We start from the raw sequence: 18,182 nt of genomic DNA on the forward strand, positions 1-18,182 counted from the left end.
TCATGAAGATTGACTTTGCAGGCCTTCCATAGCTGTTCTCTGTGGGTCTGTGAGTGGAGGACAGCTCCTGGCACATAGTCTGATCACTGCCCCTTCTTGTTCAAGCAGCCTGTCTTCCTATTTGAGGATGAGCACTTATAGAATTAGTTTCGACACTGTTTTGTACTTACAGCCATTGAAACCCTCATGTCTCTCTTTGGGGATTGCTTTGATAATGATTCTAAGAGTAAAATCAGGGACTCGTTATAGTGAAAGATGAGTGCATACGTTGTATGTGGACGCTGATTTTTACCTGGGATCTGTGAAAGATACTTTTCTATAATAGCAGTCATCATTCTGACTTGCTTTTTGGTCACTCTTTTTTTCTTTTAGGACTAAATTTAGTTTTTCTAGAATCCAGAGAATATACTAAAAATAAATAAAATCACAAAAATCCAAAACTGCCATAGAGAGGTGTTAATAATGGTTAAGATGCATCATTTTCTGAAGTGCTTTCTATGGAATATAAGCCCCAATGAGACACTGAATAAAAAACAGTTAATGTTTTTTGAACTTGGATTGAGATTTTTTTCTTTATTACCTGTTAAAACCCCATGAAATACATGAAAGGATTTTTTTTTTCATGGTAAGATGTATCATGACTAAGAAAATATTTAAGGAATGATTGGGCCAGTAAATGAAAGGTTCTTGGGGTTGCTTAACCAATAATATTTAAAAGGCTTCTAGAAAAAGCCTTTCTTTCTACTGAAAATTAAAGAGCCTTAGGTTATAGCCTGTGGAATTATATGAAGATTGATAAAATTAGGGTGCCTTTGTTTATAAACTTGGATTAATAAATTTATAGCAGGGAAGGGGATGTGTTGGGTACTGTGAAAATTTTGAAAAATAAGTGATATAATCTTTGTTCTAAAAAAACTTCTAATTCATTTGCGCAGACAAAACTGAAACACAGAAAATAGTCAAGGCCCAGATAATAAGACAGAGAAGTTCAGAGTAAAGGAAGATAAATATGGGCCAGAATGGTTCTCAACTGGTGGGTAGGGTAGCATGTGAATAACTAGGAAATTAAAAAAATACATATACTTAAGCTATGTTCTTTTCCTTCAAGATCCCTCTGGGGGATCTGGAAGGCAGAGAATCAGATAGCACATTTGGGTATTTGCATTTTGACAAAAGATACCCAGGTGATTATGCTATGTGCTATTTCTTCCTGCTACCTGCTGAGTGAGAACCATCTGACCAGAGTGAAAGGGAAATTTTGTGTAGTAAATATGTAACAAATTAATGTAGGATACACAGCAGGGAGCAAAACCAAGGCAAGCAGAGGTTTGATCACTTTGGATGGAAAGGTGATGGTGGGGTAGATAGGTAAGGGATTGATAGATAAATAGAAAGCTATTTAAATTTTTATGTACAATGTGACCTGTTAAAAAAATAGTGCTCAGGGATGGGTCATATGGCAGAGAAGTAGGAGAATATATTCTTGGACCAAGAGGTTATGACATTTTTTAGCTGGAAGGAACTTTGTAATTCCAACCTACTTGTTGTACAGGTAAGAAATTGAGGATTCAAATAAGGTAATTGTTGTATCCAAACTAGTTTATGTCAGAGCTAGCCAGTAAGCAAGTATGTACTCCAAGCTTGTTGTGAGGAAGACCTAAACAAGGTTGGTATTTGTGAATATAATAATGAAAATCCAGAGAAAATATGTGTTTCAGAAGAAAAATTGATAGGTCTCAATCACATATTGGTTTTTTAAAAAATGAAGGAGCACATAACAGGCTTCTTACCATTTATGTATTTAGGATTCTTTCAGAAAGCTTTAAACATCTTTCTAAACTTGGCCCTATCCTTTAAGAAACATTTCCTGGAAGAAAACTGACATACACTTTAAATAGTATCTTATAAATGACTTCTCTTTTTCTAATTACTGTTGTATTATAGTATTATTAATCTCCTACTTTGAGACTTCAAAATTGGTTTGGTTTTTTTTTTTGTTTTTGTTTTTGTTTTTTTTTTTTGCCTGCTAAAAAATACTGACATGTTTTCATTCTCATCTAAGAAAGGAAGAATAATGAATTTCATGTTTTTCAGGTAGCTAAGCAAGACAAGAACCTCATAAAGCCTCTTTACGACCGGTACAGGGTTATCAAGCAAATCTTGTCAACACCTTCCCTTATTCCAACAATTGTAAGTCAGGATGCTTGCTTTAACTAGAAACCTTTACTTGTGCCTGGAATAGTTTAGGTAGGGAGGCAGCTTATTATAAATAAGCCTTCTTCGCAGTATAACAAGGCCAGTTGTTATTTCAAAAAGTAGAAATGTAGTCTCCGTTAAGCCCAATATTATACTTAACAGTGGCTGATAATTAAAATTACTATGAAAGAGGAATTTATAACAATTGCATTTTTGAAGCCAGTTTTAACATTATCTTTCATTTCTTGATCAAATGATGAATTTCAATGTGGCATTATCTAATTTACAACACAGCTAGACCAAATAGCCTTTCTATTCTGTGTGTTAATTTCTTCTTGAATAAGAAAATTGACTACATGTTCCTTGATATAATGCAACATTTGTTTTTGGTACCATTTGACCATCATTATGTAAGATATAAGATTTCTTTCAATAGAAAATATGGCTACTGAAATTGAGTTAGACTATTTTTAATAAAGAATGACTTATGGGAATACAGAACTAGAAAAGCACCACAAATCCTACTCCATTAGTATTCAGTCACTTGCTCAAGATATCAATATAAAAAGGAATAAATATTAACACATATACACTTAAGTATACTTGACTACATTTATACTTTCATAATTTTAAAGACAAAGACAATAGTGAGTCATCATCTCTAAAATTTTTCCATTAAGGAATCATGATTTAAAATGGATTACAATTTTCAGATTTTCTTGCAAGAAAATCTTTTGGTTGTGATGAGCATTAGCAGAACACGTTAAGGAATAACTCCGATTTGCTTGGGCCTCCCTAGAGCTCATCCCTGAATTTGTCAATTTTCTCAATATCCTCTGTATCTGAATGTGGTCCACCCCAGGACCTGATTCGGGATATTTCTGGATGGCAAAAGTTCCTCTTTTGCCCCTCTGGATGTCTGAAGTCCCTCTCATCCTAACCCATGTAACTGTTATGAAGCTGGGGGCCCAGAAGGTCTAAGTGAAAGGGAGGAACTAGTAGGCAGTGCAGCCCAAACTGGACCTTATCTTGGATTCTGTGCCTTCTTTGGCCCAGCAGAGTTGAACTTGCTGAGCATTTTAGCACGGCATGGGTGCCTCTTAGCTCATTAACTTCTGCAAGATTTTTGATGCAACTGAGGAAGAGTTTCTCTTGGTTGCTTCCTTCTGATTTTTCAGTAGATACATCTACTCTTTTCATGGTGTCTATTTATGGTTCCTCTTCCTGTTTTTGCTTCAAGAGGCACTTAGCATTTTGTGACTTTATTTAACTCTGCTTGTGATAAGCAGGAGGAAGAGGACTCTGATGAAGACTGTCCACAGGGAAGCCAGCAACCTTCTTTGCCAGATCCAGCGTCTCACCTTCCTGTTGGCGACCACCTCACCTTCTCTAATGAGACTGAGCCTGTTAGGGTCCTGCTGCCAGATGAAAAAAAAGAAATCAAGCAACCAGCCCTATCCATGTCCAATTTACATGAGGCCACTATGTGAGTGTGAATCCTAAGTATGGAGTCTCTTTTCAACTCCTTTTGGTCTGGGATACCTTGTATGTGCACACAAAATTCACAAGAACTATTAGATTCTCTAAAAAATGTGAACTGCCAGTCGCCTAAAAGCATAATCTGGTTGTTCTCTTGACTGGAGAATTAAGAAGACAAAGCCTTGAGGAACCAGCACTCCCAATGAAGTCCTAAAGTTGCCATCAATGCTAATTTCCTACAGTTGTACATCTTTTCAGCAGGGTCTGGCATCAGTCTAATTCCTGGCAGTGTGTGAAGCAGAGCTGGCTTTTGAAAATGCTGGACCAAAAGGAATAGGGATCCCATGTGGGTCAACATTTGTCAGGACCTTTATCCTAGTCTATCTATTCCTTTAGATAAGATGGTTTCTCCAGGCTGGGAATCCCCCTGGCCATAAGTAAATGAGTTGTCCTTAGGCTCCTAATGGCCCCTCAGGAGCTATTTGTATTTTCATTAATATTATAATTATTGTTATAATTATCATTATTCAGTAGGTGGCATTCCTCTTGATCATTTGACCCTCTTTGGTTTGTATGTTATAGGCCGGATTATGAGATTTCCTTTAACATGTATTACTATAGAGCGGTGAGTGTATACCTCAAGATAGGGATGGAATCCTCAAAAATATATGAGGTGGGACTAAGGACTAAGGTATAAATTGGGATTTCAGTGTGCTTGTAGGATCAGCTGGTACCTCAGTTTCAGCTCAGAGAAGTAACCTGTTTGGAAGCAGAAAATCAATCTTCCTTCCTCTCTTTTTTCCCTTCTTCTTTCTCTCCCTCTTTTCTTCTCTTTCCTTTCTTTGATTTATTTATTGTTGGTTGGTTGGTTGTTCTTAAGCAGCTGTTCTTAACTTTTGGGGGGTGTTGGAATTTTTGTTTTTTAAAGAAAATGTCAATATATAACAGGGAGTTCAAAGTTCTGAAACTATGCACAAGTTTCGTAGATAAGAATTCCTGCTCTAAAAGTACATGACTTTTGTCTTAGTAGAATGAAGGAGTAGAATTTGCAGTCTAATTCTAGCTTTATTTTGAATAAGGTCTGTTTCGTTCCCAAGGGTTTGGCCATTTGCCCCATACACTACATTAAGGGTAGAATTTTCTTTAAACTCTCTTCCTTTTGTGCCTCTTAGGTCTAGTCTATCACCAAATACTGATGAGTATTCTTTCAAAATGTCTCTTTCTCCCTCATCCATTCATATGGTCATTACCCTCACCACACTCTGTAATGGACTCCACTGGCTTGCCTTCTGTCTGTCCTTTCTCTTCTCTTCTGACATTGTTTTCATCCTCTGCTTATGTGCTTCCCTATGTTAGGCTCTACCTGTACTTCAGTTATTCAAAAGATACTCTTTTAGGCAAAACCCTTCTGTGTCATAATATGATTTGCTGAATGGATCAGTCTTCTTATGATGTCTCAAATATGCCAGAGCTCAGTAATGGCAAATGTATATTTTGCTTGATATAGGCCTGTACTTCTTGACCATCTCCGAGAAACTAGGGCTGACAAGAAGAGACTTCGGAAAGCCTTAAGGGACTTTGAAGAACAGTTTTTTAAACAAACGGGAAGGTAAGTGTGGGCAGAGATTTTTTTAAGCTAGTATTTCCTAGGGAACTATTGTTAATAATGAGCTGCAGTTTTTGGCAGGAACAGTAACTTTATACAAGATATAATTTCCACAGTGACTTAGACTCAAGATCTGCCTAATGCAATATTCTAGTAGTGCCATTATTAGGTATGTTTTATGGGAGGCTGTAGCTATCAATTGTGACATCAGGCTTTAAAAAAATAAAGGATGAAATCCAAAAATCCCTAACTTTGCATAATAAATCTCTTTATAACTATTGAATTTATCTAAACCTTTAAAAAATCTATTTGATTTTTCAATCCATATAACTTCTTTGTTCTGGGTTACTTAGTTTCACAAGTTATTCCCTATTTCATTAAATAATATTTCTTTCGCTTTAAATGTATCTTTTAAACTTCAGGATCTGCCTTTATTTATTTTCAAATCAAAAGTTCACAGCTATTCTTTCTATCCTTAACATAAATGTTTAGCTATGTCCTCTCTTTGTCTATTTTTCTTTGTCAACCTAAGTCTCATTAGGCATTCCATTAGTTTCCTCTAAATTTTGGTGTATTGTCAATACATATATAATTTTTATATGCACAATTTATGTATTTTATATGTATGTGATTATATATTTGTGTATGCATATATATAATATATATAAAATCATAAGATTCAGGATTATTGATCTACTTTTGGAAGAGAAAGAGACAAATCATTTAGCTATCCTGAGCCTGTTTCCATGGTTGTAAGATGAAATGACTGGACTTCCTGGAATACTTTGGGAAGCTATAGTTGTCCTGTGGGATGTCAGCATTAAAAAACAATAAAGTGTAACTTTCCCAAAGTCACAAAGTTATTAAGGTGGCAGAGGTGGGAGTCACTGATACACTGCCCCCTGGGTATTCCTCTCCACCTACGTAACTGCCCTTTCTGAACTGCTTTCATTTCAGCAGACTGAGGGTCAACCTGATGGACAGGGACTATTTTCTAAAGCATCTTGAAACCTTGGTCTACTCACCTCTTAGCAGCTTTTCCATGTCAGTCCTCCGGAGCTGTACAATAGGACTTGACCTATTAAGTCAGAAATGTTTTGTGTTCAGCAAATACAGATGTAACCCACTTTGTTTTCTGCCAGCAATCTTCCTTTTCCAGTTGACTGCTACAAGTCCAAGTTATTTGCCTTTCTGCTGATGTTAACTAATCTAGTGAGAAATGTTATGTGGCTGTTAAACTTAGAATATAAAACATAATTTCTTGTTTTCTTTTTCCATTTCCATTTTTTCCCTTTACAGAATTTCCATACAGATTTTACACTTACATTTTTTTAACCTGTACGTACCCAGGAGTCCAAAGTTTGAGACCACCCAGTGTGCTAGTTATCCTGCCTAATGGAGCTCCAGGGGTACTTGGCATACCTTTGATGTTCAGGGAAGTTAGTGATGTTCTATGTATAGTGTTCTACTACTGCACCTTTGAGTCTTAACCCTACTTCAGATTCGCCTGTATTTGACTGAGGTTGTATGCCCTCTTGTGGTAATATACTTGAACTAAATGCCAAAGTGGTGGTGTATCACAACTGAAATCAAAGGGTTTAATGATTAGGGAATGTGGATCTTAATCTTGTTATCCTAAGAAATTTTATTAGGAAGGCCTAATCCTGTCCATAAGGTAAAATAGCCATGCAAATGGATCACTAAAAATTTTAAGTTACTGTAAATGTTCTTGGTAATATTTGCCAAGCAAGAGGAATAATCATGTAGATATAACATTAACAGCTATAAGCCAGGAACTGTACCAAGCACATTAGCATGTTTTACATAATGGGAATACTGCCTCAGGAAATACTTAGCAAAATTTTTCATTCTGGCCCATACACTCTTGTTTATTAGCCACAATGGAGTATGCAGATCAGGGAAAAGTTGCATGATGGGTTACTAATGTTTCCTGATAAATTAGATCATTTCTTCGCTTAGATATGTTTCTATAAACTAAGGTGGTATTTAGAGGCCCAGTTAAAAGTTTGGTCCATAATACAGAATGGAGGCAAAGGAATTCTGTTAAATAACTTAGACAATATTGAAGAGAAACCTTGTCTCCAGATTTGTGTACTGTTCTGAGTTCTGTACTAGAAATTCCAGGGCAGTGTAGAGTGGTGCATCACAAGTAGATAACTCTATTCTTAGGAAATCTTTATTATAGATTCACGCTTTTTAAAAATTCATATCTTTTATCAGTACTGGGAAATAGAAGGGAGTATGGGTAAAACATTAAATGCTTGCTATGTGCCTACATTCAGCCACACTAATATCAGAGTATTTGTGTTTATATTCAGTAGCAACTGTGGTGTTTGATCTGTTTTCCACTCCTTGAACTTCAAAGTCATGAATGAAAGTGTTCTAGAAGTAATCGGTAATCTTAGCAACCAAGGAGAGAAGAGCATTCTAAGATCCTGAAGCAATTACTATCCTTTAGATAACATAACCTGGCAACATATTTTTGTGGAAAGGAAATGGTTTTAACTCCAGATGTTACCCGAACATTCTTCAAAGTAAATGGCAAGAACATATAGTAGTTAGAATGCATATGTATAAAACACATTTTGTCAGATATCTAGCCTTAGAATTAGTGTACAAAGAGAACCATTGCAATTCAGACTCATAAATTCAATCCATGAACTTCTCACTGATTCTACTATACATTAGCAGAGATAGGTATTATAATTAAAAGAAAACTTGGAAATATTTCATGTTTATGAGGTAGCCATTGAGCTTTTTCCCCCCATTACCATAAATTTATAAATTATTTTGCTTAATTTATGTAGTTTTTAGGTTGAATTTTTAACAACTCTCATTGTAAGGGCTGAACATTCTTCATAGGCGTGAACTGTGGTATGAGTAATGGGAGAATGACTAGACTAAGAATGCCTTGAGAGTTCTTTTTTTTTTTTTTTTTTTCCTTTTTACTTGCTCCATTGTTGTATGTCTATGCAGTGGACCAACTATTTGCAAAATACCCATGACATTCAAGTTCTCAAAAGGTACTATTATACAAAAACCTAATGACACATGGAGGAGGGAGTGAGTGAAGGTGGAAGGGAAGGTAAAAAAGACATGATGCAAAAACCAAGTGGAAACTTCTACTCTGTACTTTCTCATGTAAAAATTATTTAAAAGGATTTTTAATGACTTGATTTATTATGAGCTAATAGACAGTATTTTCTGTTTTGCAGAAGTCCACAAAAGGAAGATAGGATACCAATGGCAGACGAGTACTATGAATACAAGCACATAAAAGCCAAACTGAGACTATTAGAGGTCCTCATCAGCAAGCAAGATGTGGCCAAAACAATCTGAGGTTCAGGAAATGTTTGTGCTCACTTTCAACCAAGATAAGGTCAAGTTTATTTTCCTCTGCCATTCTTGCTAAGTAGTTTCGATATACTGAAAATTAAAGCACTTTAGTGGTAATATTAGCTGTTTTGAAGAAGGGATGGCAAGTGGAACTATCAATGTGGAAGGAGGATTTAAATGGGGGAAAATATAACAACAGTATAATTGGAAAAAAAATTTCAGTCTCCTCCATGCCAAGGAGAAAATGCACAGTCAGTATAATTATTTCGAAAAACATCTTAATATTTTATCAAATCTAAATAATACTTTTTCAGTGGGCCACTTATTAGGGAAAGTCTATTTAGTGTCCAGAAATTGCTTATGTTAGTGTATGGAAAAGAGCATGATTTTTATAAAATCAGTAAGAGGAGGAAAAGAAACTCTTCTTTTTATGTAGGAAGGAATACAGCTAGTAAGAATGCAATTTATTTGAAACTTCTAATAGATTTTTTAAGTGATAAAAAAAAATCTACCTTGTCCCTTAAGTCCGCTAGGCTATTCAGTAAAGCATACTAGAATGTGTCACCGCTAATTTTTTATTTCTATATAAAAATAGCACATTATTTTATCTGTTATTTGAAATTTTACATTTCTGGTTACCAAAGTTCATTCTGATAGCATGTACTTTGTGAATTATCTTTGTCTATAATTGACAGATGTTTATATTAAAATAAAATATTGTATTAAAATTTGAAAATAGGTATTTTGGATAGATCTGTGGTCTGCAGTATATAATCTAATGTGATCATAGTTATGATTGCTAATCTTTTTGTTTACTATAAGAGTATATAACTATTTTTCCATTGGGAATATGCATTTTTCTTAATGTTCCAAGGTCTATATATACTTTGTGAAGTCACAAAGCTTTCTCATGAATTGTAGGTATTCTTCATTCTGTACAAAATGAAAGGTTTGGAAATTGTTAAGACACCTTGGAAAAGATGCCAGAATATTTTATTTGCTTCATCAACTTTAGTGCATATAGTTTTGTGTTATTTTGTACTAAAACACACATTTATTATTTTTGCCTTGTAAAAATAAGTAAAAGGTCAACATTTTCTCTCTTGTACCAACCATGTTTGTATTTCTGTTTTCTGTAATGTTTAAGCATGATGTTGAACAAATTCACATTTTCATATAGTTTGGATGGAAGAATATTGACTTTCAGAAGCAGAGTATTTCAGAGGCTTATTGTTTTCTCTGTATTTACCTGATATTTTATAACTTTTATGAATCAGAATGATGTCCTTCATAAATTTGTTTAATTGAAGTCATCTACTTGTAACAGGACAGAGACACAACTATTTGAAGTTTACAAACTACATCTTTGATAAGGGAAATGGTTTCATGACATGTATACAATTGCTATTAAAATGTGACTCTATATATTCTATATGATTGTAAATATTTTATACAACAATACAAATAAAATATTTTTCTATTATATTTATTATGTTGAAACACAATAGTTGTTTCCTGTTAGCTAATATAAATAACATAAATAACACTGTCAAACAACAAGTTGGAAGTGCTGACAATTCTAGGCTTCAAGATCTAACTCATGCTGCAATTACACCCTTTCATGCGGTTTGGAGTTACCCCAATATTTGTTCAGTAGATTAAAATGAATGCATATTTAAACACCATTTATAAGCCGTTATTTTGTATTTTGCTAAAGCAGTTTATATAATTGCTTTGTTATGTTTGGCAGAAAGGAAAAGTAAAAACGTTGCAGCATCTAGGCAATAAAGTGTCAGAGGAGAACTTTCATCATTGAAAGTAATGGGAAGGGCAGGGAATAGGAAACACTAAAACGGCTCTGGATGAAATTTGAAAAATGGCAATTTGCTTTTGGTGATAGCGGCATGTGCATGCTTCAGTGGAAAACATCTGGTAATGAAAATGGACAACAGAGGATCAATGCTCCTAGGGGAAGAAAAGGGACTGGGTAAGAATAAGAAAAGTGGGCATTAACGTCCAACACTGATATTACAGGTTTTGCAGCTGGGATCTTTCTTTGCATTTGCAGTAGACAAACTCATGAGCTGATGACCAGTGATTTCTGCTACAGTGCCCAGAGAAAGATCCACAGGGTCAGTGTAAATGACTTCTAAAATGACATCCTGGGCATGGTGGTAAACCAGCACCCCATCTTCTTCTGTGCAGGTCAAAAATTTATTATCCTTGGAATTTAGCTGAGGAAGGCGCTGCTTACAAAATTCATCTCCTGGTGATCCCACAGGGGCAATGACAAGAATCACATAATGATAAGCAGTGTACATACAGTAGAAGTCCCCAAAGTATAAGTTAGTATTGGGGTTAAAAAGTTTTTCTGCTGCAATCTCAAACCTGTATCTTCCATAAGGTGAATCCTGGGGTGGCTTCCCAGTATTGAATTCAGTGCTGCAGCTGAAGAAGATGCCTTCTAATTTACCACTGATAGGCGAGCCATGGCTACCACTGTTATCCTTGACTGATGGTTGCATAGCATTCCCATGATGTTCTCTGCAAGAGAAAAGAGATGGTCACTTCTTGGTATAAAAGTAGTAAAGCTATTGATTTACATGTAGATTTGACTGGTGATAGGCCCAAAAGTCTGAATGCTCATCCTGCTGTCAGATCAAGGAGAATCCACCTTTTGACTTACTTTAACTTTTATGTATTTTAATGCAAGGATGTTCTGCTACAAACCTTGCAGATCTTTACATAAAAAATTTCCTGGCTGGAAAAACCAAACTGGAATTAGAAATCTTACAACTGAAATCACAACCATTATATGCCTACTGGGTTTCAGAAGTGGCTCTTTGAAGAGAAAACTGGACTAACAGTATTGGTTAAATATATTGAATGTTTCCTTAAAGTATGCCAAAATTTAGTCCTAATATGGGTGCTGTCCATGTATATATATTAGCACAAAAGAGTCTTGCTTTATTTTGTGGGTTTTTTTCCCCCCTAGGTACAGTTTACTAATCAGGTCCCCTATCCTGCGTTTTTCTTTTATCAGAGCTGGTCATTCTCCCTTTACTGTCCCCCCAGATCTATTCTCCATCCTTCTTGCCTTCCACTGTGGGTTGGGACTCTATCATTTGGTTCTTTGTCCCTTGGTCCCTTCTATTTCAGCTCTCCTTATGGGAGGCACCATCAGATCTAGGAGAGGAGGAAGGAAAGCCTTGAGTGTGCTGTCTTCAGACATGCTTCAGAGCCTTGTAGTTCTGGTGTGGCTGGATTTGTATGTACTATATGTCTCTTACTACTTCTCCTATTGGGTGTCCTCTATTCCCCTTCCTAAGAGTAGTAAAACCTTTCAACTCTTGATAGTTCCTGGTTGCTTTACCATCCCTTATTAGTGCCTTAACTCTGTCTCTACCTTTATGAATGATGCTTTTGTCAAATTTTCTCCAGAACTCCCACTAAGTGTGCCTTCCCTTTCTTGTTGGGTCCTTGACCAGCATGAGTTGGGATGAAAATTACAACCTACCATACAAGTATGAGAAGCTTCTCCCAGTCAGCATGTTTCTAAAAGAGCCTGTGGGTCAGTGAGGTATGCCCAGGGTCTCCCCTAACTTTAGAACAGCAATGAGTCTCAAATTCTAGTGCCTAAGAACTACCAAGGAAGCTTATTAAAAATGCAGATTCAAGGGAAGACCAAGAAACTCACGTATTAGAGGACACTAGATAAATAAGAGATGTATGAATATTCTGGATTGGACCCCATATTTTTACTCTTACTCTTCTTCCTTTCCTCCTGATGTTCCCAAATTCCTTCTATTATTGTTCTCTTCCCTTTTTCAAAAACTTTTTAGAAAACACAATGGTCCAAAATCTTTGGGATGCAGCAAAAGAGGTTCTAAGGTGGAAGTTTATACAGGCTTACCTCAAGAAGCAAGAAAAAAAATCTCAAACAGTCTTACTTCACACCTATACGAGCTAGAAAAAGAAGAACAAACAAAACCCAAACCTAGCAAAGTAAGGAAATAATAGAGATCAGAGTAGAAATAAATGACATAGAAACTAAAATAACAATAGAACAGATCAATGAAACCAGGAGCTGGTTCTTTGAAAAGATCAACAAAATTGACAAAACTCTAGTCAGACCCATTAAAAAAAAAAGAGAGAGGGCCCAAATGCACAAAATTACTAATGAAGGAGGAGAAATAACAACCAACACTACAGAAATACAATTTTAACATATCCTAAATGCCAACAAACTGGGTAACTTGGAAGAAATGGATAAATTCCTGGAAACCTATTACCTACCAAAACTAAAGTAGGAAGAAATAGAAAATTTGAACACATCAATTACCAGCAATGAAGTTGAACTGGTAATAAAAAAATCTCTCAAAAAACAAAAGTCCAGGACCAAACAGCTTCACAAGCAAATTCTACTAAACATTTAGCGAAGAGTTGATACCCATTCTTCTCAAACTATTCCAAAAAATGTAAGAGGAAGGAAAACTTACAAATTCATTCTATGAGGCCAGTATTGCCCTGATATCAAAACCAGATAAAGATACCACAAAAAAAGAGAACTATAAGCCAACATCACTCATGAATATAGATGCAAAAATCCTCAACAAAATATTAGCAAACCAATAATACATTAAAAAATCATACACCATAATCAAATGGGATTTATTCCCAAGATGTAAGGGTGGTTCAATATTCACAAAACAATCAACATGATACATCACATCAGTTGGAGAAAGGATAAGAACTATATGATTCTTTCAATAGATGCAGAAAAAAACATTTGACAAAGTACAATGTCCACTCATGATAAAACCATCAACAAAGTAGATTTAGAGGAAACATACCTCAACATAATAAAGACCTTATATGAAAAACCCACAGAGAACATCATACTCAATGGGGAAAATCTCAGAGTATTCCCCTAAGGTCAGGAACAAGGCAAGGATGTCCACTCTCACTACTTTTATTCAATGTAGTACTAATGTTCTAGCCACAGCAATCAAACAACATAAAGAAAGAAAATGTATCCAAACTGGTAAGGAAGAAGTAAAACTCTCACTGTATGCAGATGACATGATACTATATATAGAAACCCTAAAGATTCCACCAAAAAACTACTAGAACTGATAAATGAATTCAGTAAAGTTACAGGATAAAAAATCTAGGTACAGAAATCCATTGCATTCCTATACACTAATAATGAAGTACCAGAAAGAGAAATCAAGAAAACAATCCCATTTACAGATGCACCAAAATGCATTAAATATCTGGGCATAAACTCAGCCAAAGAGGTAAAAGACTTGTACTCCAAAAACTATAAAACGTGATGAAAAAAATTCAAGATGACACAAAGAAATGGAAAGACATTCCATGCTTATGAGTTGGAAGAACAAATATTGTTAAAATGTCTATATTACCCAAAGTGATCTACATATTTAATGCAATCCCCATCAAAATAGCAATAGCATTTGTCACAGAACTAGAACAAGCAATCCCAAAATTTGTATGGAACCACAAAAGACCTTGAATAGCCAAAGCAATCTTGGAAAAGAAAAACAAAGCTGGAGGTATCACAATTCCAGATTTCAAGTTATATTACAAAGTGGTAGTAATTAAAACAGTATGGTACTGGCACAAAAACAGACATGGAGATCAATGGAACAGAATAGAAAACCCAGAAATAAACCCACAATTATATGGGTTAATCTTATTTTTGACAAAGGAAGAAAGAATATCCAATGGGAACACAAATGGTGTTGAGAAACTACATGCAAAAGAATGAAACTGGGACACTTTCTTACACCACACACAAAAGTAAACTCAAAAGGGATTAAAGACTTAAATGTGAAACCTGAAATCATAAAAATCCTAGAAGAGAGCACAGGCAGTAATTTCTCGGATATCAGCCACGGAAACATTTTTCTAGATATGTCTCCTGAGTCAGGGGAAATAAAAGCAAAAACAAACTATTGGTACTACATCAAAATAAAAAGCTTCTGCACAGTGAAGGAAACAACAAAATGAACAGGCAACCTATGAAATGGAGAAAATATTTGCAAATGACATTATCGATGAAGGGTTAGTATACAAAATATATAAGCAACGTCTACAAGTCAACACCAAAAACCCCAAATAATCCAATTAAAAATGGGCAGAAGAAATGAACAGACATTTCTCCAAAGAAGGCATCCAGATAGCCAACAAACACATGAAAAGATGCTCAACATCACTAATCAGTAGGTAAATGCAAATCAAAACTACAATGATATCACCTTACACCTGTCAGAATGGCTAAAATCAACAACACAACAAAGTGTTGGCAAGGATGTGGAGAAAAAGGAACCCTCTTGACCTTTTGGTGGGATTGCGAACTAGTATAGCCACTGTAGAAAACAGGGAGGTTCCTCAAAAAATAAAATAGATCTACTTTATGATCCAGGAATTGCACTATTAGATATTTACCCAAATAATACAAAACCCTAATTCAAAGGGATACAAGTAAACAATAATGTTTACTGCAACATTATTTATAATCACTGAATTATGGAAGCAGCCCAAGTGTCCATTGACTGATGAATGCATAAAGAAGATGTGGTATATATATATATAGATATCTATATCTATCTATCATAAAGAAGATGTGGTATATATATATATAGATATCTATATCTATCTATAGATAGATATCGATATCTATATCTATATCTATATCTATCTATATCTATATATATATATATACAATGGCATATTATTCAGCCAAAGAAAAGCATGAAATCTTACTATTTGCAACAACATGGATAAACCTAGAGAGTATAGTGCTAAGCGAAAGAAGTCAGTCAGAGAAAGACAAATACCATATGATTTTACTCATATGTGGTATTTAAGAATGACAACAAATAAGCAAAGGAAAAAAAAAAGAGAGAGAGAGAGACAAACTAAGAAACAGACTCTTAACTATAGAGAACAAACTGATGGCTACCAGAGGGGAGGTTGGTGGGGTGATAGGAGAAATACGGGATGGGGACTGAAGAGTATACTTATCATGATGAATTTAAAAAAAAATTCTTTTGGTCATTCTTTTACAGTAGATATGCTGGTGACAAATTCCCTTAATTTTCCTTAATCTGAGAATGTCTTGATACCCCTTTATTCTTGAAGGATATTTTCACTAGATACAGGATTCTGGGTTGACAATTCTCTTTCAGAACTTAAAAATGTTCTGTGGCTTCTTTCTGGCCTATATGGTTTCCAATGATGATGTTATTCAAAGACACCACAGGTGAAGTATCTTTTTTTTTTCTCTGACCACTTTCAGGACTTGTTTGCCTTCAATTTTCAGGAGTTTATAAGGTGTCTTGGCATGGATTTATTTGTGTTTATCCTGTTTGGGATTCACTTAGCTTCTTTAATCTTTACATTTATGTCCTTGGCCAAATTTGGGAACATTTCAGAGATCTTTACTTTGAGTACTTTATTAGCTCCACCTTTTTCTCCTTTCTTTTTGACTCCAATGACATCAATATTAGATATCAGATCTGCTATAGTCCTACATGTCTTTGAAGTCGTGCTTTTTTTTTTTTTTCCAATTTTCTGTTACTCAGTTTGGGTAATTTTTTTTTCTTTTTTGGGGGGGAGGGGCAGAGGGAAAGGGAGAGAGAGAATCTTTAGCAGGCTCCATGCTTAGCATGGAGCAGGACTCGATTTCATGATCCTGATATCACAACCTGAGCTGAAATTAAGAGTCAGAGGCTTAGCCAATGGAGCCACCTAGGAGCCCCAGTTTGGGTAATTTCTATTGTTCTATCTTCAAGTTTATGGATTCTTTCCTTTGTCTTCACTTTGTTGTTGAGTCTATCCACTGTTTTTTACTTATAGTTGCTTTTCAGTTCTACAATATCCATTTAATTCTTTATATCTTCTATTTTCATTTCAAGTACATTTGTAATTGCTTATTGAAAAATTTTTACGGTGGCTGTTTGAAATCTTTGTCAGATAATGCTAAGATTTGTATTATCTTGGCACTGTCTATTGATCATTTTTTCTCACTCAAGATTTTTCTGATTTTTGGTATCATGAGTGGATTTCAATAGTATTTGGACATTTAGGATATTATGTTATGATACTAGGTCTTATTTATTTATTTATTTATTTTTATTTTTTTTTATTTTTTTTTTTTATTAATAATGATTTTTTATTATATTATGTTAGTCACCATACAGTACATCCCCGGTTTTCGATGTAAGGCTCGATGATTCATTAGTTGTGTATAACACCCAGTGCACCATGCAATATGTGCCCTCCTTACTACCCATCACCGGTCTATCCCATTCCCCCACCCCCCTCCCCTCTGTAGCCCTCAGTTTGTTTCTCATAGTCCATAGTCTCTCATGTTTCATTCCCCCTTCTGATTACCCCCCCTTTCTTTATCCCTTTCTTCCCCTACTGATCATTCTAGTTCTTATGTTCCATAGATGAGAGAAATCATATGATAGTTGTCTTTCTCTGCTTGACTTATTTCACTAAGCATTATCTCCTCCAGTGCCGTCCATGTTGTAGCAAATGTTGAGAACTCATTCTTTCTGATTGCTGAGTAATATTCCATTGTATATATGGACCACAACTTCTTAATCCAGTCATCTGTTGCAGGGCATCTCGGCTCCTTCCACGATTTAGCTATTGTGGACATTGCTGCTATGAACATTGGGGTGCATATGGCCCTTCTCTTCACTACGTCTGTATCTTTGGGGTAAACACCCAGTAGTGCAATGGCTGGATCATAGGGTAGCTCAATTTTTAACTTTTTAAGGGACCTCCACACGGTCTTCCAGAGTGGCTGTACCAACTTGCATTCCCACCAACAATGTAGGAGGGATCCCCTTTCTCCACATCCTCTCCAACAATTGTTGTTTCTTGCCTTGTCTATTTTTGCCATTCTAACTGGCGTAAGGTGGTATCTCAGTGTGGTTTTGATTTGAATTTCCTTGATGGCTAATGATTTTGAACATTTTTTCATGTGTCTGTTAGCCATTTGTATGTCTTCATTGGAAAAGTGTCTGTTCATATCTTCTGCCCATTTTTTGATTTGTTTATTTGTTTCTCGTGTATTGAGTTTGAGAAGTTCTTTGTAGATCTTGGATACCAGTCCTTTATCTGTAGTGTCATTTGCAAATATATTCTCCCATTCCGTGGGCTGCCTCTTAGTTTTTCTGACTGTTTCCTTGGATGTGCAGAAACTTTTAATCTTGATGAAGTCCCATAAATTCATTTTATCTTTTGTTTCTCTTGCCTTTGGGGATGTGTCATGAAAAAGGTTGCTTTGGCCGATGTCGTAGAGGTTGCTGCCTATGTTCTCCTCTAGAATTTTGATGGATTCCTGTCTCACATCGAGGTCTTTCATCCATTTGGAGTTTATTTTTGTGTATGGTGTGAGATAGTGATCAAGTTTCATTCTTTTGCATGTAGCTGTCCAGTTTTCCCAGCACCATTTATTGAAGAGACTGTCTTTTTCCCACCGGATGTTTTTTCCTGCTTTATC

At 35.5% G+C, this 18,182-nt stretch overlaps 2 protein-coding genes across 10 annotated transcripts in view; one reads left to right on the forward strand and one right to left on the reverse strand.

The window, feature by feature from the left end:
- The window catches only part of FAM13C (family with sequence similarity 13 member C), a 136,916-nt gene extending 126,793 nt beyond the window's left edge, over positions 1-10,123 (forward strand). For 5 of the 9 annotated variants that reach the window (XM_045783673.2, XM_045783672.2, XM_045783671.2 and 2 more), the window contains 4 exons: positions 2,095-2,190; positions 3,483-3,682; positions 5,183-5,284; positions 8,518-10,123. In XM_045783673.2, the coding sequence (XP_045639629.1) occupies positions 2,095-2,190; positions 3,483-3,682; positions 5,183-5,284; positions 8,518-8,641 (522 nt within the window). In that variant the 3' untranslated portion in view covers positions 8,642-10,123. The remainder of the gene's footprint in view (positions 1-2,094; positions 2,191-3,482; positions 3,683-5,182; positions 5,285-8,517) is intronic. The other 4 variants (XM_045783667.2, XM_045783669.2, XM_045783670.2 and 1 more) reach the window with 3 other exon arrangements.
- Positions 10,109-18,182, reverse strand: part of PHYHIPL (phytanoyl-CoA 2-hydroxylase interacting protein like) — a 74,002-nt gene continuing 65,928 nt past the window's right edge. The window contains exon 5 of the mRNA XM_045783674.2: positions 10,109-11,182. Within this exon, the coding sequence (XP_045639630.1) occupies positions 10,648-11,182 (535 nt within the window). The 3' untranslated portion in view covers positions 10,109-10,647. The remainder of the gene's footprint in view (positions 11,183-18,182) is intronic.

This window comes from Ursus americanus, chromosome 6 (genome assembly GCF_024610735.1).
Source record: "Ursus americanus isolate L20-20 chromosome 6, mUrsAme1.1.p, whole genome shotgun sequence".
NCBI lineage: Eukaryota > Metazoa > Chordata > Mammalia > Carnivora > Ursidae > Ursus > Ursus americanus.